The 26482-nt window shown below is 44.0% G+C and overlaps 1 protein-coding gene across 3 annotated transcripts in view; it reads left to right on the top strand.

The window, feature by feature from the left end:
- Positions 1-26482, top strand: part of alcama (activated leukocyte cell adhesion molecule a) — an 86792-nt gene that overhangs the window by 44430 nt on the left and 15880 nt on the right. For 2 of the 3 annotated variants that reach the window (XM_086179210.1, XM_086179208.1), the window contains exons 2-7: positions 10717-10826; positions 12504-12723; positions 16811-16875; positions 23833-23920; positions 24439-24609; positions 25100-25224. In XM_086179210.1, coding sequence (XP_086035336.1) covers positions 10717-10826; positions 12504-12723; positions 16811-16875; positions 23833-23920; positions 24439-24609; positions 25100-25224 — 779 coding nt within the window. The remainder of the gene's footprint in view (positions 1-10716; positions 10827-12503; positions 12724-16810; positions 16876-23832; positions 23921-24438; positions 24610-25099; positions 25225-26482) is intronic. The other variant, XM_086179209.1, reaches the window with a different exon arrangement.

Here is a 26482-nt window from a genome sequence, read left to right as displayed (position 1 = left end):
AGTCTTCTGCTTCTGAGACATGTGCTGGTCTTTTGTTCAACCACGGTGGCACTATGGCTCAGGCTGACACGAGTCCTCTTTTATTTCTTCCATGCATTTGCTCACTTGCAGGATTTTCTACTCTCGGATACTGTTGTGTTTTTCTCCAAGAGCCAGAGCAGGGCTGTGAGTCAGTGCACTGCATGCAGCTCCATAGTTAAATACAATTTTATCACGTAATCATTTGATAATAAACCAGACGCAAACAGCAAACTGAAGGGCCCAAATGTAGCGATTTGCCCTTGCAGATGTTTAGCGTTCTCTGTGCAACTGTCTGACAGTATTTCTTAGCTCCAATTGCATTTAATTTGTTAATTATTTTGAAGTAGAAGAACATGGACTCAATCATGGTCATCCAATCATACAGCCCTAATTTGTGATTTAAACAGCCGCTTCCTAATCAACTCTGCGGTCTGCTTGATAACACCATCTCATTCATCTCAACCGCTGTCAGTGAGGCTTCACGTGATCAACTGGAAAAACAAAACCATGAGGCCAGTGTATGTGAGGATGAGGATGATGAAGGGCTCTATCTTCTCTCATTATGTACTTGTGCATATTGGCAGTTTTCACACCCTTCACGTCGGTGACAGTCATGGGCCACAGCTGGGCTGTTCTCAGGTTGTTCATCTCATGTGTGTGGTGTAGGGAACACTGCCAGAGAATTTCAAATTTGGCTCAAATATCCACTGGGATCAAGGATGAGCTGAAAAGATTTTGATGGCCAGAACTCAAGGTCACTATGACAGGCTCACTCGAAAAAAAAAACTATTATCTTTTCATGCAGACTCCCAACACTTGGGTAAGTAGCCTAATCACTAGCCTGGTGAGACACGAGTGGAGCGCTGCAGCTCTGTCATAGTGATAGAAGCAGGAATTGTGCTAATCATTTTATAGAAATCAACATCCTGATTAATAATGGAGGGGTTGCAGGTAGAGACAGAAGACATCAATAATGAACGGAATGATCAGCAGACAGGTCTGGCAGACTAAGCTTATACTGGCCATCAATAACTCTGTAAATTAAAAAGAAATTGCTTTTCGAAGCATTGTCACATGTCTATTTGGCTTCATTGAGCACTATATTGAGAGAGTAAGAGAGCACAGAGGACATAATAAAGAAATACAGCTCTTCAACTGATGATATTGTGATGTAGAAACATTTTCCCACACAAAGCTGAACTAGACAATCAAAGTAGTTACATGGGCTCATGGTCAGATTTCTGAAGATCATTTTCCCATTGGGAAGCCTGCACTCCTGCCAGTGGGACGCGGTGGGTGATGAGTGACTCATATATGCTAATGTTAGCCATCAGAGAGATCCATTTTTCTTGCAATCACACTACTGATTGAACGTTGTATAACTGTACGCTCAGCTGATGGGATCAAGATGGATGCCGGGCGAGTGAATGCCAGGCCGAGAAAACGAACGAAACCTGATGTTTACATGACTAATAATGGACAAACTATTGTGGTGGACAAACTGCTTAACTTTGATGCCAACAAGATGCACATTTTGAGACAAGACGAGGTAGTCAGACTGGTTGTGGACCACTTTGACTCCAAATGGATCGAAGGCTCAGACCGGGTACTGTTCAAGCTGTGCCCCAGCAAAGGTAAGCTGCGTGATGTGAAACACAAAGGAGACAACAAGGACATGAAGAATGTAAGCGACTACGTGCAACTTGTCCAAGAGAAGGGTGATGATGTCCCTCTTTTTGTGATATGTTATATCGACAAATTCCCACCAGTGACATTCAATAACTTGGATGTCTCCTGTCCACTGGGAAGAACTGAGCACCTCTGAAGAAGGCTGTAGATACACACACAACAATCAACGAGGTTCTCCACTTGGTAACAATGGACCTAAATCAACACCTACACACGGTTGAGAGCCCTGGTCTGAACGGTGAGACGATGCTTACATGCCGGGTCAGCGAGGAGAACCCGGACAGATCCAGAGAAGAGGTCGCTGCCAACCGAGGCTCAGAGAGCACAGCCCTGGACACAGGCAGGTTAAACCGTGCGCCAGGAGTCATGGATCAGTGGCAAAGGGGACACACACAACCAGGACGTGGACAAAGCAACCCTGTTTCCAGGCATATCGACAGGAGACAGCAAAATGAGCTACAGCAAGATGGTGAAGGATGGCCACCCAAAACAACCCACGAGAAAGGCCTTGGTGCTGATTACACCTCACCTGAATCCTCCCAGAGAGAAGAGGGCAAGCAGGGTTACTGGGATCTACGCTGGGGGTTGCATTAAAGCCATTATGACAAAGAGGGTGGGTGTGTATGCTTCACATCTCTCACCAGATTTGGAGCCAAATACACTGGCTAGTTGTCTGGAAGAAAAGCTAAAACGCAACTTCTCATGTGAAAGATAGCCCTTGATCATAACCAATGTAGCTTGTTTAAAATAACTGCCGTTTGCAAAGAGGTGGAAGAAATGAACGAGCCTCAGCTGTGGCCTGAAGGGTTTTTAGTGTGATGATTCTATAAGGACTGCAAACCCAGGGCTGCTGCAGATACAAGGAATGTACCGGAAGACACAAGGAAAATATCTATGCCTGAGAACGAGGTGCTGAATAGATATTATGTCTGTTCCTATGACTTGTATTAGAGTTATATCTTACAGCCCAACGTTTTGTTATAGACAAGCTCCTGGAGAACGCTGACATTTTGTGCGTAGAAGAGACTTTTCTGGTAAAGCAAGATATGGATAATCTGAACTCTGGTAGTGAGGACTTCCATGGAGCTGGGGAATCAACAAAAGATCAGAACACTGGGGTTTGCGTAGTAATGAGACAGGTATACTACTAAATGGGGATGATGACAACAAGACAGGTATATTGCCTGATGTGGCTATCCCATACAATATCTCTATTTTCTCCAAGCTATTATGAGCATCGGCTGTGCTCACACAGTGATCCAGCCAGGATGTTGTGAGCCATGCCTCACTTGTGTATGTGTAGCTATCAGCAGGCAGTCATACTTTCCTAGAGAGCACCAACTTGTTGACTCCACAGAACTGTAGTAGTTGTTGGCCAAACAAAGATTTCTTGTCAGAGATATCAGCATTCATGTCTCCCATCACATACATTCATGGATTTACAATATGCAATATGGGGTATTGCAATCAAAGTTGAGCACAATGACAAAGCCCTTGTTATAGTGAATGTGTTCACCCCATATGAATGTAGCAATAATGAGGATGAACATAATAACAGGCTTGCTGCTATTAGTACATTTATCAAAGAAAGTGCATATACACGTATATAGGTGATGGCCGGCATGAATGCTGATGGCCTTCGTAATATTGATATTCCAACTGAGTCTATCCTATGTGATAACAATTATAAGAACCATAAGTAGTAGTATAGTGTGTGTGTGTGTGTGTGTGTGTGTGTGTGTATATATGTATATGTGTATAATAGTGAGAAACTATATGTAATGTATGAGAATATTGTGAACTGTTTAATCAGCAGTGGTAAAAGTATGCAGTAGAAGGGGTAAACAGCGTCATGCCATGGATGGTATGAATATGTATCTGACCTACAAGCTGAGGTCAAGGAAGCTTTCCAAATTTGGTTGATGTCAGGGAGACCTAGGCAAGGGCCAGAGTGTGAGCACAAGAAATGGACAAATGCGTGAGTGAAGTATAACGTTCGCTACATTAAAAGGAACGAGCAGGCTATGAGGGCCAGCGCCCTACTGTAGCTAAGAAGCTTCAACAGAATAATGCCAAAGACTTCTGGAAAGAAATGAAGGTTATCAATAACAGTGAAATGCCACTGCCATCCAGCATCGATGGTATCACTGGGGCAGAAAATATGGCAGATATCTGGGAAAGACACGATAGTGATATCTTTAATTGTGTCAGTGAGAAATGTGGATTTGGAACTGTTCTCAAAAACGGTGGTGTGGCCCTTAGGCCCACTGAGGTGAGCTATGCCATTGACAAACTGTCTATGAGCAGGCCTTGATCAGACATCAGCAGAGCATCTGAAGCATGGCAGTGAGGGAATCCCACTGGCTTTGACTATGGGCACCAACAGTACCGACTGGGAGGATCTCCAGTAAAGACAACGACAGGCCAATTGCTCTGGCTCGCATATTGTCTAAGGTTTTAGAAATAATAATCTTCGATGGCTTAGCAAATATGTGACTACCACAGATAACCAGTTTGGCTGGCAAGCTAGGATCAGATCAGCGTTGTATGCTCTGTATGCTCTAAAAGAAGTCGTTGGTAAATACAAATGACAGAATTCCACTGTATTTATGTGCCGTCTTGATGCATCAAACACTTTTGATACAATCAATCATGGTAATATGTTTGCCAAACATAAAGACCATCAACCATCTAATTTATGCAGATGATGTAGTTATTATGTTTCCGTACAGTTCTGGCCAACAACAACTTCTGAAAGTCTGCTCAAACGATGGAGCACAATTTGACATCCATTCAAATTCAACCCTGAAAAGAGTGTCTCTATGATAGCTAAAACCAAGAAGGAGCAGAATCTAAAGTCTTTTATTCTGTCTGATCGCATCCTTGAATTGGTGACAGCTGTTCGATACCTGGGTCACGTCATTTCTGATGATATGTGGGATGATGATGATGATGATGTACAGCGCCAGTGCTGCAAACTCAATGCTCAGGCCAATATGCTGGTTTCATATGTGTACAGATGATGCTAAAGTTAGTCTGCTCAGGGCCCACTGTACTCCTCTATACACAGCGCACCTGTGGTGTAACTACAGTGCTGCTAAATGAAAAAAACTCCAAGTAACTCTTAATGATGCGTTCAGAATCCTACTTAAGCTTCCAACATGGACAAGTGCAATTTTTGTATTTCTTTGTAATTGATATGGACCGTGGGAGTCTCTCATTCGATCACATCCTGATGGAAATAGTCGCTGGACGAGTCTTACTGGAGTGAGTAATCGCATGAAGAATTTTCTCGTTAACGTGTAGTCCTTCCGTCTATGCCCTGTAGAAGCTGGCTTCTGCGCCCTGTAAAAACTGTTTCCTGGGGCATCACTATTTCCCTGTGAGAGAGGTAACGCTTCTCAAATTGAATCTTATCTGCAAACAAGACCTGAGAGTAAAACAACAAAGATTCACGCTGGATCTGAGTTGGTGAGGGTTGACTCACCTGAGGATTACATACCACACAGTCGTTTGATGACTCCTCAACATGTACGGATCAGATCAAGCTCAGCCATAAAAAGTACTACCTTAATAAATCAGTATTTGCACAGCCTAGCGGAGCTGCTGAGCTTAGATGGTGTGTAAAATTCACATGGATGCCAACATATAGTAAACTGCAGGGCAAAAACAAACCCCTTTGCATTATTAATTATTAACAAACAGCTTTTTGCTGTCATGTAATATTCACAGTTCCTGTACAGCTTCCTAACAAAATGGGCCCTAAAGAGATGTCAGAGAAAAACTTTGCAGTTATACAGATGCATCTTGACACAGTGGAAAAGAGTAAAGCATTTTTTAAAGCATACCAAAAGTGCTAATTTTACACTGTCAATTTAACAGTTTTTGCAGTTGTGAAAACTGTGTTGTGAGACCCTAGAAAGGAATGTTTTCTTCATCTCCCCTGGAACACATTGTTCAGCTAGTGGATAATGATGAGGCAGAGCAAACACAACCGTGCCTCCAGGACAGAGTGAGTTGCAGGTTTTTGTTTGTGAAAGGCGTTTACCAAGTGCAGCAAGAAAAAGAAACTAGAGTGATAGAAATCCTGAGTAGCTTTACAGTCGAACTGAAAAGAAACGCTCCCAAAGTGCTAATACAACCAAGAGGCAGCAGATCACTCTGTTGAAGCTTCTCTATATACACAGGAATTGTGCTCCAAGAGAAATAATGAGTGGAAGGTGAAGTCACTACACCAGAGCTGCCATTGCTGTGTATTACCACACCGCCGCTGCTTCTGACTGTCAATGTGTGATCACTCATTAATGGTGGAGGGATGACGGTTCAAGTGTGGCAGCCATAATTAGTTGTTGAATTCTAAATAAAGTATTTAGTTGTTAAATGTAGGATCAGAGAGTTTATGGAAACTTTGTGTGTCTGTTTGGCCTCAATAGTCATACCACAGGGTTAAAACCCAATATCTGACCCCCCCGTGACGTCGACCACACACAGTTGCACTTTATCAGGGGGACTAATGTGTTGTTACCTGTTAGAGTGACCGTAGCGGCGGTGGGTCAGAATCAGCTGGAAGATGAGACCATGCTTCTTATCAATATATTTCTTTTTATTTATCACCCTTCATGGCTGGTCAGACCCAGGGTTCCTGACCAGCAGCACAGGCTGATGGTAAGTGGCGCCTTTTTATGCTGTGCCACTGATTGGTCACCCGGGACAGACCAACAGACAGGAACCCACCATACCAGCTCTGATCAAATAAACTTTCCTACAACACCCCTTACAAAAATCTATGTGCAATAAAATACCCAGATACATTCCTAATAATTCCTCTAAACCCACACAAACATCTGTGAAAATTTACATCACCAAAACCCCTTTCCTGGCTCCACACACCCCTCCTCCTGAATAACAAATGGTCCCTCCCAGAACACTCTTAAGCCAGGTCTTTCACCCAGAGGACTCTTTTGAGCGGCGCACCCTGGAAGAGACAGACAGGTAAGTCTTCACACACACCCGCAGACACAATCACGGATTAGCACTACATTACTGAACTACATAATTTAAAGTTCAGCGATTCCCCATGGTACCCACTCACTTCAATTAATTATATTGGGCACTCTCTTACAGGTAGAGGAACCAACAACCACTGGCCTCTCCTCTCCAGGAACCTCCAGCCCATTCAGTCCTGTCACTGGTATCCTCAAGTACAAAAATGCTAAACTAATGTGCAAATTCTTGTGTGCAAATCCCTGCTAATAAAGTGCTTGCTCTTATCAAAGTGCGTGGTGCCCCTTTGTGATTAACATGGCTCATGTTCACCCATTTTAATATAAATGTTAAAATCAGTCCATTTGAGTTGGCAGTCTTGTGGACCTCAGTAACGAAGTTCTCTTCGTTACATTACCACACACACACACACACACACACACACACACACACACACACACACCTGCACATACAGGAGGATTTACCTGGAGTAGCCAAACATTTATGATTTGTAATCAGGTGTAAATGCACTGCTAAAGCATTTAGAAGTCATTCATCTGCATGTCTCAGCTATCACCATGTATCCAAGTCTTAGCCGTCATGGAGGGCCCAGGCATGTATGCAGCAAACCATTGTTGTGGAAACAAAAGCATCACATGTGAACCATTCACCCCATTTTTCACCATGGAACTAAAACGCGTATCACAATGATTGATCATTTCAGTCTCCATGGATGAAGATCATGAATGGAACCACCTTCCGATGAATATCTCCCTTTAATCTGTCAGTGAAAATAACACAGACCTGTCGACTTCCATCAGCGTCTCTGTGTCGATGAGACTCATAATCATAATCAATCATAAAATCGCATCCTACTGCATTATAAAACGTGGTTATTATCTCCAGGGATTTATTACGTCACTGACACCGCCCCTTGTGTTTACACACATGCAGTCACATGGCAGCAACAGTGATCCAACCGGTCAACAAACGTGAAAACACTGACTCGTCCTACATTCACTTTGCAAACTCTACTTATTTGTTTACATTAAATACATAGAGATTACATGACATTACATTCATATGTAATGCAGCTTTGCAGTAGTTGACGCTGGACATGAAAGTGTAAGGTCCCGCTGTTATCAGGTGAGTCAGAAACCAGCCGACCTCACCGTCTGGCGCTACTTCAGCTGTAGTTCCTCTTACTCTGATCCTGCAAGTCGAGCACTGTCACCGCCACCGTTACACAGCCCACCCACCCCCTTCATTAAGAAGAGGTTAACTGGTGGTCTTGTTGGTTTCCATAAAGTTTGACAACTTTAATGGCACTTCTCATCTCTACTCTCACCTTCGAATGAAAGCAAAATCTAGCGACAAGAAAGCAGGCAGGGAAGCAAAACAAGCTGTGTTATACAACCTTAAAGACAGAAATCTTCTTTTTCTGTTCTTTGCGTTCTGATGTTCTCAGGCACACAGACGCTTGAATATTCACGGCTCCTCTTTGTTTACCTCTCCATAGCTGTTATGTGCTCGGAAATAATACATTTATCTGAAACTTTATTCTCACGTGGATTGAATATCATGTTGCCGGAAAAAACAAAACAAAAACAAAAACAAAGCATGCAGCTTTTCTCATCATTGGCTTCATTAAATCGTAACTTGTGTTACACATATAGTATCGTGTGTGGTTACTTTAATTTGAGCGCTGCACGTGATTTTCTCCGAAGTCAATGAGACTCTGTGTTTTGGGGAAGTTCACGCAGCTGATGTAGTTTTCCTACTTTCAAACAATGGCGGCTGTTCTCTGCTTCTGAATAAACAGACTGACTGATATTACATATCCCATGGAGGGAAACAATAGTGGACTGTAGGATCACAATTATGCGTAAGATCAGGGGGCATATATTCACACACACGCCATGTGTGTGAGGTTTGTTAGAACTGGAGAGTGTGTGATGAGTTTATGAATTATTGGAACAATCTGTGGATGCACAGGAACACACACCGATCTGCCCCAACAGTCAAGCACTGAAGGGTTTGGTACTGAGTGCAGTTCAACAGCCCTGCAGTGAACCTCCCCTCGTGAGGATCAGATGTGTTGATGATTTTAACTGTAAAATCAATCTATCTATTACAGGGCTGGTGGCTTACACTCAATACAAAGTCTGTCAGGAGTTTTAATGCTTTGGTTGATCGGTGCACATCAGATCAATGAGGAAGTCATTTCCTGGCCTCTGAGGTCTGAGTAGGAAGGGAAGACGGAAAGTCTGACGTGCTCAGTCCACCATACAGCTGGTGAGAACAGGTGACCTTGGAAGTACGCTCCTCTTCTAAATCTTGTACATTTATATTGGGGGTGTGATTTTGAAAGTTCATCGAACCGTGATTATTATGACGGATATTGAAATCAGATAAAGTGCAATATTCTAGGTGAGGTGCATTTTTATATCCTTACTTTCACTGTTATTGAAAAACCGACGACAATGCCCATCCATCCATTTTCTACACCGCTTAACCGTTAAGGGTGGCGGGGGTGGAGCCTATCCCTGCAGCCTTCACCCTGGACAGGTCACCAGTCCATGGCAGGGCCAACACATAGAGACAGACAACCATTGGCTCTCCCAGCCACGCCTACGGTCAGTTTAGAGTCTGGATTAACCTGGTCCCTCTTGATGTCTTTGGACTGTGGGAGGAAGCCAGAGTACCTGGATTTGGACAATTTTGGTTGTGCTTTGAGTTCTGTTTATGAAATAATTGAACATGGCCCTATTTCCCATCTTTTGGCATCTAATATCTGAATTGTTTTAAGTATTACAGAATACTATTTTCAGTAACATCGACACTTGAATGAAGACCAGGAGTCCGTCACCGGCAGCAGTTTTAATGGATGTGCTGTGACAATGACAAATAGCCTGTTGGGTCACTTTGCAGCTGACAGATAGAGCACTCTCTCTCGTTTAATATTAAAGTGATCGAATAATTATAGACCCCAAACGATGGCTCCTTTCACTGTCCTCAGCCACAGGGTCGGCTCTGAGTAGACACAGATGACTAAAAGTCAGATGAGGAGTGATGAAGGAAGTATGACAAGGAAGCGTGTGAGGCTGCTCTTCAGTCAGCAGCCGCACTTGAGCAATCCCTGGCCTCATCGTACTGGAATGACCAGAATCTGAACTTCTTGTTCTGCCTGTTAAGCTAAATGCTCATAGACCTACATCCATCCATCTAGTCTCTCTTCCCCCTTTTTTCTGCCTCCTCCCACATTACACATGACTGGCCTGTGGCACCGTACCAATGACTTCACTTCTCCACCTCCACCACCACTCTGGTGGACAGAGGATACAATGTTTCAGAGAAGAAAAAGCAGTGAACCTTGACCCACTACCTCACTCCACTGCCATTCATCAGAAGCATGCTTGAAATTTGGGGTCATGACATTTGGAGAGGGCGGCACGGTGGTGCAGTGGTCAGCACTGTCGCCTCACAGCAAGAAAGTTCCAGGTTCGGGCCCCGGCTCAAGCACGGGGTCTTTCTGTGTGGAGTCTGCATGTTGTCTCTGTGCCTGCGTGGCTTCCTCCCACAGGAGACCCATCCACGGTGAACCCGCCTCTCGCCCAAAGGCAGCTGGGTTAAGGTCCAGCCCCCCCCCCCCCCCCCACCACCACCACCACCACAACCCTTAACAGGATAAGTGGCAGAAGATGGATGGATGATTGACATTTAGAGAGAAAACCAAATGTCGTCTAACTTTATTCACGTTTTCATCTGGGATTGTTAGACATATGTACTTGGGAAGGTATAACCAGTCTGCTTCAGGCTGGGACAACTGGAATGTGTGTCATCTGTTTTCTTCAATTCTCTTCTCTTTCTTGCGCTGACCAGTGACCAAAGTGGTCTCAGATCTTGAGTGATGATTTTGGGAGAAGCCCAGCACACTCTACACCAGCCCTCATGTATCGCTGAACAATCCCTAAGATTAGATGTTACCATTTTGTTGAACTGTCCTTTTGTGTCCTCCCACAGCAGCAAGGGGGGCAGAGAAGGTGGTGGCCCTGTACGGAGAAACGATTGTTGTACCATGCGACAGTGGAGCTTCACCGCCAGACGATCTGATGTTCATCAAGTGGAAATATGTAAGAAGATGCTGTCTCACGATCACGTCTGTCCCTGATATTCACTCGGGAAGTAGGAAGACCTATCAAAAAATACAATGGGCCAAGTAGAAGGGAGGAATGATAATGCACATTAACTGCTCTGTGGGTCATTGTCATAGTTTTGGCCAGAATGATTGACCTCTGCAAAAACAAACAAAAAAAAAACTGTAGTCGCCAATATTCAAATTAGGTTGACATCGTACATCAAATGTCCTCTAGTCTGGACTAGAGTGGATAATAAACAGGACACTAATTCAGCCAGCCAGTGTTTGAGCGTAGAGATGCTGATGCTGTTTTCTGTATGGCTCGGTGACATTCCTTTAGTCTCTATAATGTCCAGAAAAACCACGTCAGAGGTGATGTCTATTTATTGCTTGTTGTTACCAACAACCCAAAGATTTGTTTATCCTTGTATGACAAAGAAAGGAAAGAGCTAATCTTAATAAGCTGATTAGAAGCATCGGGTTCTGCCCTGCTAGAATGTGGTTGTTTTGTCTTGAAGGAGGGGTTCCATCAAGGCAACCGAACATTTAGAACAGTGAAAGAAAAACTAAATCAAACCAGAGGGCGCGAGGAGAGGGGCTGCCTCCCTCTGGATGGGCTGTGGATACTCAGAGTATGCAGAGCACTACGCCTCCTCAGGAGGCGCTGGGAGGTTTTCCTGTTTCTGGATGAAAACACAACATCAATGCCTAAGTGAAGAACAATCAAATGTCTTAGCACATCTTTGAACAATGCACGTATCGAATGATGAACCATGAGAACGTCAAAGGTATTGATCCCACCCTCCTGGTGGCTGATAGTAATTTAGCTGCTAAATCCTAAATCCAGGCTTGCAGGGGAGGAGACCTCCATCAGTAAAGCAATAGCAATATATTTCTGTTATTCTTGGTTTTTCCTCTTACCTTTTAATGTTCTAGTGTTCTTTTTGTCTGATCATCTTGGTTGTAATTAGGTATTTTAGGATCTAAATGGGGTTGTGATGTCATGATTGACACCTGAAGCAGTGCAGGCACCTGAGGACTTTTACTGTGAGATCCCTGAGAGAAGATGGAAGGTTAATTAGCAGCTAATGGCGTGGTAGCTGAGCACTCAAATCAAGTGTTCTCCAGTACCTGTTTGCCTCGCTGTGCTTAAAGTGGCATGGCTGTTGAAGTGCAGTTGTTATGAAATCTGTGGACATTCAGATCGAAACATCAAAAACAGAGAAAGCAGATGCAAATCCCTGCAGTGGGCGTGCACAGGTATGTCTTGTAGAGTCTTCAGCTGGGCGAGCATCGAGTTGGATCACGTGCTGAGGGAGAGATGGTCATTTGATTTGAGGAAGCAAAGAGAAGATGAGAACAAATGAATCGAATAAGAAGTAAATTTAGCAGTCAAAGTCAAACAGTAGCAGGTGAGCGTGAAATGCAGGTAAGATCTGGACCCGATCCTCCCAGTGGGATTGGACAGTATCGGTGTCATCAGTGAGCATCAGTCATGATGATTCTTCTAAGACTGCAAAGGGTCGAAGTAACTTGACACTGACTGACTCCTACACATAAAATCTGTTTTCCACCATGTTGAAGAGGTGTTTAACGATGTGTTCTAGGTTACGGGTTGATACTGACTTTTTGTCCTTTTCTCTGTCTTTCTCTCCCTCATCTTCTACCGCAGGAGAAAGACGATGGCATTCCTGGTGATCTGTTGATCAAACATGCACACAAAGACAAAGCCGTGGTTCAGGCTACAGACGGTTACGCCCAGCGGGTCGGTATTGACGACAAGTATAACCTGCTCATCAACCAAGCCTCGCTGAAAGACCAGAAGACCTTCACCTGTATGGTGGTGTCAGGCTCCAACTTGATGGAGTATCCTGTCTCTGTCGTCGTTCACAGTGAGCTTCTTCCTGCACCTCATCTGTCTCATTAATCGTCAGGGATCTTTTTTAGGCAAAAAACTTTCATGGCAGTCACTTTGCGCTGAGGCGTTTATGAATGTGAGTCATTCCAGTTAGCAACAAAATCACTGTTTCATGAAATTTCTGATTCATCTTTCAGCCTTAAAAGTTTTCCTCCACTTCAACGTGCAGCTCGCTTCATCGATGAGCAGACGGTTTAGGATGTCAGCTTCGTGCCCGATTACTTGGTTGAATTTCTTGTCTACCTCACAAGAGTTGGACGTTTCTGAACATTTCAACCCAGGACAAGTTCTATCAGATGAATGCCAAGCCTGCAGCTGAATTACAAAAGCTGGATCAAAATCGCTGTTATTTATTTATTTATCCCTCATTTATTATCTCTAATCCTCAGTATGACACCTCTGTAACAACAAAATTAAAAAGCAGCGCTCATCCAGGGTTGTCCTTTTCTAAACACGTGGATGAAATTATCATGCTAATTGTCACCTGCATTTTTATCCATTCGTCCATGCATTTTCTACCCCTTATCTCGTTAAGGGTCGGGGGGCGGGGGGGGGGGGTTCACCCTGGACAGGTGGTCAGCCCAGAGAGAACCCACGCTGCCTGTATCTGAATTTATATCAATGAGAAAATATTAGACTCACCTGTCAGTCATTACCATCACAAACTACAATAGATCCACTCCTCCCTCAAACAGATTCATTACAACTGAACATTAAAATCCTCCCGAAGAGGGGAATAGGAAGTTGTGGGAGGGGAATAGGAAACCTGTCCATGGTGTTCATGTACCAGCTCATGGGTGGATGTCTGGCTTTTTTTTTTTTTTTTTTTTTGCATTCTGGAGTCACAAAGAAGCAACGTGTCTGAACTCAAATCACCTATTTGAGGGCTTGCATGGCAAAACAGATTTTTTGTGTGTGTGAAGTATTGCTTTAAACAAGGTTGTGACAGCCTCTGATGCCGTCTGAGAGAGAGCAAAAAAAACCACTTCTCTTACATCATGGTGTCACTGCAATAGTCTGTTGAAGATGACAAGTATCATTCCAAACCTTGTGATTCTATAGGGATGCATGACCTGAATTTTTCCAGATTATTCTGATACCGATACTGAGGATCACCAGCATCCCCCCTCACAGCCACCACTGGCTGCTTCAGTGTCATCAAAGATTGTCATTCAAATCATAGATTTATTCTTCCCTTCCTCATAAAACGCTTGAAGAAAGTGCATTGCTAATTGCACTTGTTTGGTTTTCTTCAGATAAAGACATCACAACTCATCCTCGTTTATTGTTTATGTTTGTTTCTTGGTGGGTAGCAACCAGCATTTTTGTGCATTAGGGCCCCTCGTCATCTCTGTTGATTGGTTAATAATATTAACACCATAACATTCATGTTAGGCAAGGCAAGGCAAGGCAATTTTATTTTTATAGCCCGTTTTCACCACCAGTTTGTCTCAAAGGGCTTCACATGGCATCATAACAACATCCTCTGCCCTTAGACCCTCACATCGACTGAGGAAAAACTCCATAGAAAACCCTTTTAACAGGGAAAAATCTGAGAAACCTCAGGGTGAGCAACAGAGGAGGGATCCCTCACCCAGGACGGACAGACGTGCAGTAGATGTTGTTACAGACAATAAAACAGTTTACAATACAAAATGTGGGAAACATGGAAATGTTAATAACAGCTGAAGAAGGAAGCTTCTGGTAGGGGAGGCAGGGAGAGCAAGCCAGCTTGATGGGGGACTGGATGGTAGACTGGTTCATGGAAGGGGAGCGCAGGCCGGTGTAACAGTAGGGAATATGGGGGGGGGGGGGCGATGCAGGTGGCGGTTGGGGCTCTGGTGGATCTGTGGAAACACAGAGAGACTGCGAGACACCAAGGCCAAACTACAAAGTGCAACAAGTAGTGGTAATGACAGTTCCAAAAATGTGCAGGGAGGAGAGGAGGAGAGAGGGGGAGAGGAGGAGAGAGGGGGAGAGGAGGGGAGAGGAGAGGAGGGAAGGGCTCCATGTAACCTGATGTTTCCCCCAGCAGTCTAAGCCTGTAGCAGCATAGCTATCAATGGTTCAGAGCTACCTGAACCAGTCCTAACTGAAGGCTCTGTCATAAAGGAAAGTCTTAAGCCTGGACTTAAAAGTAGTTAGAGTGTCTGCCTCTCTGACCCATGGAGAGATGCTGGTTCCACAGTAGAGGAGCCCGGTAACTAAAGGCTCTACCTCCCAGTCTGTTTTTAGAGATACTGGGAGTCACTAAAAGACCTGCATTCTGGGAGTGGAGTGCTCTGGTGGGACAGTAGGGACTAATGAGTTCTTTCAAAAGGATGGAGCTTTATCATTGAGAGCCTGATGAGTCAGCAGAAGGATTTTGAAGTCGATTCTAGATCCTACAGGAAGCCAGTGGAGAGAAGCTAAAGTGGGAGAGATGTGTTCTCTCTTCTTAACTCCCGTCAAAACCCTCGCTGCAGCGTTCTGGACCAGCTGGAGACTCTTTAAGGAGTATTTAGGACATCCTGACAGGAGAGAGTTGCAGTGGTCCAGCCTAGAAGTGATAAATGCATGCACCAGTTTTTCAGCATCACTCTGGGAAAGGATATTCCTAATCTTAGTGATACTGCAGATGGAAGAAGGCGGTCCTAGTCACATGCTTTATGTGGGAGCTGAAGGAAAGGTCCTGGTCAAAAATGACCCCACGGTTCCTTGCAGTTGTCCTCAGGGTCAGGGTGATGCCATCTAGAGTAGAGATCCGATTCAAGAGTGTGTCCCTGTGGTGTTTAGGTCCAAACACGATGACCTCAGTTTTATCTGAATTTAGCATTAAGAAGTTAGAGGACATCAAGGATTTAATGTTTTTCAGGCAGTCTGGCAGATTAGTAAACTGGCTTGTGTCGTCTGGCTCCATCGACAAGTAAAGTTGTGTGTCATCTGCATAACAGTGGAAGTTGATAGAGTGCTTCAGTATTATGTCACCTAATGGGAGCATGTAAAGAGTGAAGAGAATCGGTCCTAAAACTGAACCCTGTGGTCCACCATATGTAACTCTGCTATACTCAGAATGGTCATTATTAACATTAACAAACTGAAACCTGTCAGATAAGTAGGACTTAAACCATTTTAGGGCAGTTCCTTTAATCCCAATGTCATGGTCTAGTCACTGTAGCAGGATGCTGTGGTCGATGGTGTCAAATGCAGCACTGAGGTCCAAAAGGACAAGCACAGAGACAAGACCTCTGTCTGAAGCTATAAGAAGATCATTAGAGACTCTGACCAGTGCTGTTTCAGTGCTATGGTGTTCCCTGAATCCAGACTGGAAGGCTTCAAAGAGCTCGTTGCTGTGCAGATGTTCACGTAGCTGCTCCAGGACAACCTTCTCAAGGATCTTGGAGATGTAGGGGAGGTTGGATATTGGCCTATAGTTGGCTACCGCATCTGGGTCAAGAGAAGGGTTTTAAGTAAAGGGTTGATGACAGCCACCTTAAAGGCCTGTGGCACATAACCTGTGACTAAGGAAAGATTAATTTGGTTCAATATAGAAGTGTTGACTAGAGGGAAGGCATCCTTCTGTTATCAGCCAATTTGTCATCCGGTCGCTCCCAAAGACAAAGTCAGCAAAGTCAGACATTTTCAGTGACTGAAAGACATCCAGAGAATCCCATGTCCCTGTAACTGAATATGAACAGGAAATTAATATTCGAGCCCCTAAATACTGCTATTGAATGGATTCAATGCTATCTGCAGTGCTTGAAAACAATATATACATCAGCTTGGGTTTTATTTCATAAAGAAAAATCAATGTTATCGTCTCTGGAGTTGTCCCCTGTGGTGTTAGATAAATTGTATTTTCCCTCCCAAAACTGCTCATGTGTCCCCTGCTAATGGGCGTTACAAGCCCAAGCGTGAAATGGGACATGAAGGAACTAGCTCTGTATGCCCGGGGGCGAGTATCAGGCTGCTGTTAGCAGGAGGCATGTTGAAAAGATCCTCTACACCTTCAGTAGTGATGACGGCGCTTTACATCAGCTGGACCGTCCACTCACATTGTCTGTTTTTGTTTGTGTTTGCAGAAAAACCATCGTCAGCAGAGATTATGGACAAGCCTGCAGTTTTACAGAAGGACAAGCCAACAACGGTGAGATTTCCTCAGGCGTCATTTTAGTGTACAGAAAAGCAGTCCTCGACATTCGTAGTGTACAGCATTGTGTGAATTACACCCCATGGAGTATGTGTACGTGAATGTGTGTGTTGAACGGAAATATTGTTTCTGAACTACAGAATTTACGAGATTCATTAGGGAATGTCAGGGTCTGCACGGTGGTGCAGTGGTCAGCACTGTCGCCTCACAGCAAGAAGGTTTCGGGTTTGAGCCCCGGCTGGAGCACAGGGTCTTTCTGTGTGGAGTCTGCATGTTCTCCCTGTGCCTGGGTGGGTTCTCTCTGGTACTCCGGCTTCCTTAGGAGCTTAAGCAGTACAAGATGGATGGATGGATGGATGGATTATTGAATGTACACCCTGATTACCTGCTCACTGTCTATTAGATTAAATTAAGTGAATTTCGAAGATTCAGTACCACGTGTCGTGAAAATCAGTCGACAAAAACATTTGCAAAAGTTCCTGAGGTTCCTGTCCGGGCCGCACAGCAAACTGATGTGCTGGATGATTGCCACAGTCATCCAGGAAGCCTGCCGAGGTCTTGTTGAGTCCAAGAACTAAGAAAGAAAATGGAAAGACAAGCAATAACAAGACTGCAGACATCTTTGCTGTAATCTATGTTCAAATTGTATGTCAGCAAAAATCCATGTAGGCATTACAAAGTACCTTACAACCTCTGACTCGTGGTGCTTTGAGTACCCTCTCCAACGGTGCAGTCAAGGACCCTCGTACTACTGCACGCTTCATGTTTGATGTCCAAACCCTAAACCACTTTTTAATTAGAAAAATAAGCGTATTTACATTGTACTTTGCCTCCTGGATCCCATTTCTGACATCAGTACATCAGTAGTGCTTCCGGGCAGACCACCATTGCGATGTGGACATCAGAGCATTTTTGAAAATGCCACAGAGAGAAAATTGTCTCTTAACATAACTTTGAAGTGTCAGAGAGTGTTTCAGCATGAATGATGTATCTCAAACATGTTTGAAGGATTTGCAAGATGGGAATAGAGTAAAACCACCAGCTACGTGGTAGATGAGATGTGGATCAGACTGGGCCAGTGTGAAACTTTTAAACTCCGCTGCTTCGACTAGTTGGCTTAAGGGGAGGTCAGCTTTTAACTAAGTCAAAACTGACTTCACAGTTACTTCAGTGGACTTGGGTCAGGGGTGGGGGGTTGCTGCAGCCTATCCCAGCTGACATTGGGTGGGAGGTGGGGTTCACCCTGGACAGGTTGCCAGTCCGCCGCAGGGCCATCAGGAGCAATTAGGGGCTCAGTATCTTGCTCAAGGACACTTGCACATGGAACTGAGGATAGAACCAGCGACTCTTCGGTTGCTCGGCAGCCACTCTCCCTCCTGAGCCACGCTGAGTTTGTTTGTTGTAAATTTTTACAGTAATTTTTACTTTTTAGTTCAAAGAAAGGACACTGAAGTCTACTGGAAGTAAGACATGTTAAGTAGAGGAGCTCACATTTTAAGTTTATTGAATCAAATCTAAAGTGCTAAATGTTAATTTGAGTAGTTTACTTTCAAGTTTGCTGTGATAGAACGGTGGAGAAACGTGTGCTGTGTGCCAGTGGGATGCGTCCTTTCCACGTTAAATGTGAATGTAGCGCACAGGTAGACTGCTAGTTTACTTGCTGCACACTTGGAGCTCACGTTTGCTTTGACTTCCCATTATTTCCTATCAGCCTCACTGTCACTTTTCAGTAAAAGCTTAGTGTCCTTAAGTGTGATTTTGCTAAGGGTATCTCTGATAGTCACGCACAACTGAAACTGAAACTCATTTTCAGTTGAAGAAAAGTTTGCTGATAGCGTAGTCGAATAAACTTTTTGTGAGGAATCCTGTGAGGCATGAAGTTTACTATGTCAATAATTAAGCTTTGAAACAAATCTGTCTTGTCAGACTGTCTGACAGGCATACACATTTTCACTCTAGTGTGTGAAACTTTTGGCAAAGGAGAAAAGTTTTGAAAAAGCTGTGGGCAGCACATTTCCAGCGGTCATCTCCCTCCCCTCTCGAGCAAGCAATGCACATTTCTTCCGTCACAGGCAGCATATACACATTAAATATGGATCAAGTGAGCACTGCTGCCTCCTTTGGTATGCTCACCTAAAAATTCAGGTGCTATTGAAAAGCTTTGAGCATTCTGTAGTAAGATAAGAGAGACAGGGACAGAGAGGGATTTCAGTTTTGCGTGGATGATGGAAGGCATGGATGCTTCATACACAAGTAGAATTTCAGATTACAGGAAATTGTCGGCGTACGGCGGTGGAAAGTGCAGCGAGCAAACTTATCCCAGAGGTTGCATTTTCATTTGGTCACTAGAATTAACGATAAAATAGAACAGAGCTCTGCTGCTGGATGAATGAGAAAACCTTTCCTGGAAGTCTTGCTCCTGGAACCAGGCTTGCACGTGTGAATTGTGCTATTTTACAGTTAGATACAACTATATTTTGATATTATGATCCTGTAATTCTTTGACCGGAGCTGTGACACGTGATTACAAAGACAAACCTTTTAACTGCAACATCCTGAGGATTTTTTTGGGGACATGCCTGTCAGGTTTGTTTTAAAAAGCTGATGAAGAGCTGAAGGAGCTATTAAAGGGACCTCTGTGGTGAGCTGGTGAGACGGCTGGTGACTCGAGGGCTCAGCACTGAACGAGCGTGGAGGTGTGGCACTGCGGCTCCTGTTCTTGGCGCGGAGATCTGAGCCGAGGAGGAAGAAGACGGAGAGGAACAAGAAAAGACTCAGTGTTCCGTAGCAAGACTTAATGTAACTAAAATCTAAACATGGTTACAGGATCCTCGGTTCATGGACAGAACAAAGTCCAGAGTTCTTCAATGCAGTTTGATGGTGGTGGTGATGAGCTGCAGCAGTGCAGCAGGTCCAGCTGCCCAGAAGAGCTGAGCTTCCGGGTGCTTGACGTGAAAACAAAGACAAGACACTTGAAACAATGAGAAGCCCGCAGAGTGGCGCCAAAGCCCAACGCCACTGCAGTAGTTAGGACAGTGCCGACCTAAAGAGTGCAGTCAGTTTCTGAACGTGAGTCTTTTTAAAAAGTAATCTTTTAATGAGAGGATGCGTTGCACCACGGACAAATCCTCACACGCAGCACTCAGACTGTTTTCCTGTGAGTAGAATTGTTTGCATGATGCAGAATTGAGTGTGAGCCCTTTTTTGATACTTTTTTTTTTAATTTCATGTGTTGCCATGCAACAGGAGCAGCGGTTTGTGATGTACAGTAAGGTTAAAGGGAGGAACAGCTGGTGACACAAAGCTGATTATCGCCAGACTCGCCATCACCTTCAGACCACATCCTTTCAAGTAGTGTGACCCTGAGTTGGGAAACGTCTTCTTTAGCAATTGAGATGATTCCCATGATATTGTGAATCCAGCTACAAGCAAGGGATGATGTAGCAGTCATGACAACAGGCAATTCACAGAAAACATCATGAGGCAAAAGCCAAGTTATATGCGTCAGGCTAACACAGAGGAGGAGTTTGAAATTGCAGATTTGTCGCTGTGTTGTTCATGTTTAGGCCTCCTTCAAGGGCAGATATTTCTTACAGTGCCCAGCATCCCAGGGGTAATCTCAGTGTCTCTCTGTGGCAGCTGCTTCGATGTCAAAATTGCTGGACATTTGAAGCACAGGACTGACAGTCCAGCAGCATCTCATGGACATGCTTCAGGACGCAGCCACACCTCTTCACGTGACTGAGAGGATCAGTTGTTTATTCAGTAAATCAAAAGACTGAGTTTCCTTTACTAGTTCTCGTGCACTATTTAATCTTTGTCACTTCAAAGCAGATTCAAAATGTGTCTTTAAAAACAAGCTTTTGGCTAGGTTTTATATTAAGGTGCAGGAATCATTGCTAGTATTATTACCCCATTTTAACAGTATTAATACCTTTTACTGGGCGGTACGGTGGTGCAGTGGTCAGCAGTGTTGCCTCTCAGCAAGAAGGTTCTGGGTTCAAGCCCCGGCTGGAGCACGGGGTCTTTCTGGGTGAGTCTCCATGTTCTCCCTGTTCCTGCTGGGTTCTCTGTGGTACTACAGCTTCCTCCACAGTCCAAAGACATCAAGAGGGGACCAGGTTAATCCAGACTCTAAATTGACCGTAGGCGTGGCTGGGAGAGCCAATGGTTGTTGATTCATTTTACTGTGTGACAATATTCTATTCTCATTTTTTCAAGCACATTGAGTTTGCATTTGTTGTATGAAATGTGTTTTATATCTATAGAGTTGACTTCTTTATTCCATTTATCACACGTGTAATTCTCTTGTCCCCCCCCCCCCAACTCGTAGTACTTTGAACTTGTGATTATGCTAATTGATAAATGATAAAACTGTCATGTGAAACGTGTCCTTGAATGGGAGGGCATGAAGACCGTTGCACTCATTAACACCAACGACATGCTCCATCCTGCCAAAGGTTGAACAAAAGTTCAAAATTTTGAGTCATGGACAGAGGAGGATGAGTTTGAAGAAGGACTTCACCTGTGAATGAGACAGAGGAGATAAGCATTGCTCTCATGTAGGTGAAGTCTTTCATCAGAGAAGCATTCAGGAAGAGAGCTACTCCTGGAACCACATGATATTAAAAGCTCTTTGTTTGCCCATCAAGGCTGAATGGTTTTGGGGGGACTTTTAGACTCACAGCACTTTCATTGACTTCGTCCCTGTCTGTGGTCGAGTAAAATAGGTTTGCATTCTGCTCTATCTTGGATCATGAACACACCGACTCACGTGTCACTAAGGCGTTAAAGGAGGGATCTAATAGCTGAATGGATCCTGCTCTACGTTACCATCACACATATCTGCAGGGATCTCACCAGGTTGTCAGTTACTGCACTCATTCTCTGCAACCTGCTTCTGCTTCCTCCACTCTGTGTGGGACATGAAGACTCTAACGTCCACTTTTTTCAGTGTCTGCTGCTTTAGTACTGAATCACAGTTTTATCAACAAGCAACCTGCATATATAAAAAAAAAAATGCAAGGCCGAAATGCATCCAGCATACGAAAAAGTAAATGCCAAAGTAGGACAATGATTGTGGTGTTGAGCGTGGCATGTCCAAATCCAAGAGTAGGTAGGTCTGTGTCTCTGCCTTCAAAGTCAATGACAAAACGCTTCAACAAAAGAAACCAAAAAATACAGGCAGGGATTTGGAGCGGCAGGTAAAGCAGAGCTCAATTGTGCAACAAACACTGATGAACTTGCAACTTAAAAGGGGAAAGGCAAGCGTGGACTGATGGAGGACTGGACACACCTGAGACATACCAGCAGCAGACCAGACTATGAAAAAGAGCCAAACGATGAAACAAAGCCATATACCTAAAAAAACCTACAAAGGCAGTACTGTCAAAAATAAAACAGGAAATGACAAAAGATCAACACCGAAATCGATAGATGAAAATAAACATGCCAGCTGATAAAATGATGCCTTTATTTGCTGTCTGTCTAATCTCGCTCCTCTGGATTGGCTCTATATTTTTCGTGGGTTGATGTACGGTTGCTTTCCAGGGGAAGCTAAATTTTGCCCTGCGTATCTTTTTTTTTATACAGGATTCCATAAGGGCTTTGTCTGTGCCTGTAATCTCTGTGGGTACAGTCTTTGCTGCTGTCCCTCTTGAGGGTAAACCTAAACCAGACCGGTGAAATGATTGTCAGCTCTCCTGCCATTCAGAGCATCATTTTCTGACATGTTCCTTCACCCAAAAAGTGTATTTTGCCTTTCAAAAAGACCCAAATAGGTGTTGTGAGCTGCTGCCTCACTTTGTGACCCGAGAATGCAGTAAGAGCAACCCACATATATTTAGCTTGAAGCTACTGGCTTTTGGTGAGTTTAGAGTTTTAGTTTGTTGTTTAAGCTCAAACCAGCGTGCTTGTGGATGATTGAGCATGCGTCAGGATGAAGAAGATGTAGATTACCCTGGATTATGCGCTTCAGAGTTTGGAAGCAGACATTGTTAGACAATTTTGCTTTTGCTAGCTTCAAGCTAAATAAACGTGGCTGGCTCTCTCTGCATTTCAACAAAAAGCATCTTTTTGAGCTCCAGACACATTTTTTTTAGTTCCTCAAAGAACAAAAAAGTAAATTTTGGATGAAGTATTGCTTTAAGAGTTTGTGAGGGAGCACTCCAGGAGGGTTTTCATGAACTCAGAACTTTGCTTTCATGTCAGTTTGTATTTGAAGTGAAATATTGAAACTGAACGTTCCATCATAGAGTTTTCTATTGCAAATGATGAAGTGATTTGATAATGAATTTATCTTTGGTACTTGTTGCTGTTGTTTTATCACTGAGTCCTATTGTCTACGGAGTAAATAGCCTAGACCCGTGAATTACTACTGAGTGACTCTGTATTTCCCCCTGAGAATACTCAAAGACTTGTTTGTGTGGAGTCACACTCACTCAGGTGCAGGCAGAGGTACAGTATATGAAAGCAGTTTGGCAGAAAGAATGCTCCTATGACACGCTCTTTATCTAGTTCACACACACAGTATCTGGCACTGTGGCTGACCTTCAGTCCCGAAGATCTGTGAGAGAGATGGCATGCTTTTGAAAACAAAAACTAATTCATTCCTCAATGAGATAGCTGTTTGTCTTTTCTGGCCGCCATCCAACACTCTCCAGTTAATGTTGGAAAGCAAATACAGTATTACATTGTGCAATCACAGGACGGAGAAGCTAGGGCTCCACAGAGGCACACATCCAGAGCAGCGCTCCAAGTATTCTTTTCATAATAAAATAGCCTTGGAAATTCTGTTCACACATGCATCCTCACAAAACATGGATGAGCTTTAAAAAAGAATGATATCGATTAATTTTTCTGTGAAAGAATTTTTAATAGCTGTGCTTCAAACAATTCAGATTAAGATGCAAGTGATATTTACTTTGCTTTGTCCTCCTTCTTTGTTTCACTCAGGTGGGAACATGTGTTGCTACTGATGCAAACCCAGCAGCTACCATCTCTTGGAAGAAGAATGGAGAACTCCTGGTAGCTGATGGCAGGGGTAAGGCAGCACATGCTGCTGGCTGTCACGCCCAGAAACTCACCTGCAGTTACACAACACAAGATGCCGTCGCACACACATTTCCCTTGAGGCCAGGAAATGACAGCCACCTGATTATGTAGTGCATCATATTCACCCAGAAACAACAGGCATCTGAAGATGGAGTAACGCGAAGCCGCGTCTTGTCTTTTGTCATTAGACACCTCTGGAATGCAGAAGTAGTTAGTTTGATTGTAGTACTCAGTAGTACTCATGTAGCTGTCGTGGAAAGGAAATTTACACCTCTAGATATTTTGGGGGTTACCGGTTTTTTGTTTGTTTGTTTTTTTTCCCATTAAATTGATTGTCTAATCTAATTATTGTCTGATTTGAAGTGGAGCTAAACAGAGTGAAGTGTTTTCAGTGTAAAGTTTGACCTGAGGCTGAATGCTCCGCCCAGAGTCCTAACTTCGTCCTAGCAGTGTTTTGGGTTCTGAAGAGTGAGGTTGTCATCTTCCTGTCCATTCTTTTGCCTGCAGTTGTAGTGATCACACCCAGCATGAAGGTGGATCCAGCCACAGGCCTGTCCACCACTTCCTCCACTCTCCAGTACGCAGCCACCAAGGATGATGTTGGTGCAGTCTTCACCTGCGTGTCCACACACGAGATGACCAGTCAGAACATTGACCTGGAACCCTTCCCCATCCACTGTGAGTGGAGCACAGTGCCACCATCAGGCTCCAGATCTGTATTACACCCTGTCTTTATCCCCACAGAAGGAGGAGAATTCATCTTGTGGTTACATTACATCAGGTTATCACAATGAAAGAGGAGCCTCGATCAAATCTCTCTTTGTTTTGTCGAGTTGCCTTAATTTTAGTACCCATGTAAATCAGACAGTCGTCATGATGGCCCTGAAGAAGATGAGGATGATTTTCTACATTTGTCTTCATAATTAACACCCATTTTCTTATGTTATTATGACTGCTAATTATAGCATTGACCTGACTCCAAGCAATCCGGCATGAAAGGCACTAAACACAGTTTCAACTTCCAGCCTTCACATTTGCCTCTTATTCAAAGCAGGCACAGGAGTGAGGGTGTGAGGTTTGCTCTTAGAGTGGAACTCTTCACCGCGTACTGTGTATGTATTCTGCTTGATGAATGCACTGATCCTCTTTTCTGCACTGATCCTGGCAGATCCTCCAGAGAAAGTTAGCCTCCAAATTATGTCCAAGGGTCCTATTGTAGAGGGAGATAATGTGACATTGAAGTGTCATGCTGACGGCAATCCCCCACCCCACTCCTTCTTCTTCTATATCAAGGTCAGTCAAAAACATTTACCTTGGCCAGAAAACCACTGTCTGCTGAATAATTTATTGTTGGTCACTGTGTTTTCAGCCATTGTGACAGCCACTTCTTATCACCGACCACAAGGTGTCGTCCGCCGATGTCACTCAGCTGTGACAGCTCGTTAATTTTGCAAATCTTAATACATGCACACATGAGTTCATGCACTGTGAAACCTGCAGCCGCAGTTTTCGCCATGAGTCCGGCAGTCTGCCGTGTGAGTGTCCAGCAGCACACGGGTGGGTGGTTTTAAATATGATGACATAATGTCTGATTGCTGCATGAGAGTATTACACCTATCCAGGAAAAGATCAGGGTCTTGCTGTGTGTGAGTGACAATTGAACTTCAAGGGTTTTGGATATTGGAATTGAGTGTCTGCTAAATTATTTTGAAATATCTGTACTTTGAATGCCATGGAACATCGGTGTTGAATTTTCCTATCGGTGCATCGCAACAAGAACAGCTTCAGTCACAGGACTGTACCTGTGAATTTACAGGTACAGTCCATCAGTGACAGACAGTGCAGGGGGGACCTGAAGCCATGAGGTTCAGTTCAATTCAAAATCACCTGATAAAGACTTATGACTTGTATACTTAAACACAGATAATGCATGCTAATGAAATAGCCGCCATGGCGGCACTGTAGTGCAGTGGTCAGCACTGTCACCTCACAGCAAGAAGGTTCTGGGTTTGAGCCCCGGCTGCAGCACAGGATCTTTCTGGGTGAGTCTCCAGGTTCTCCCTGTTCCTGCATGGGTTCTCTCTGGTACTCCAGCTTCCTCCACAGTCCAAAGACATCAAGAGGGACCAGGTTAATCCAGACTCTAAATTGACCGTAGGCGTGGCTGGGAGAGCCAATGGTTGTCTGTCTCTATGTGTTGGCCCTGCCATGGACTGGTGACCCGTCCAGGGTGAACCCCGCCTCTCGTCCAAAAGCCGCTGGGATAGGCTCCCCCCACGACCCTGAACAGGATAAGCAGAGGAAAATGGATGGATGGATGGATGGAAATAACCCCCCCCCCCATACATCACATGCTAAAGTGATCAGCTGCCACACGTAACATTAAATTCATTGAATTATTAGTAAACCCTGCAGAAAGACATAGATATAAATCAGTGATGATATTAAAATAAAACTGACAGTTTTGTTCGCTGTAGTTTTAGATGTTGACCTTGGAATGGTACTCACGTCTGTGCTCTGATTAAATGATCAGAGCAGGAAAGTTTGAAAA

Source organism: Aulostomus chinensis, chromosome 15 (genome assembly GCF_037954235.1).
Source record: "Aulostomus chinensis isolate RoL2024-O1b breed Wild chromosome 15, RoL_Achi_v1.0, whole genome shotgun sequence".
Classification (NCBI taxonomy): domain Eukaryota; kingdom Metazoa; phylum Chordata; class Actinopteri; order Syngnathiformes; family Aulostomidae; genus Aulostomus; species Aulostomus chinensis.
Note: the sequence above shows the minus strand (reverse complement) of the source record. Positions and strands in the feature narration are given on the sequence as shown.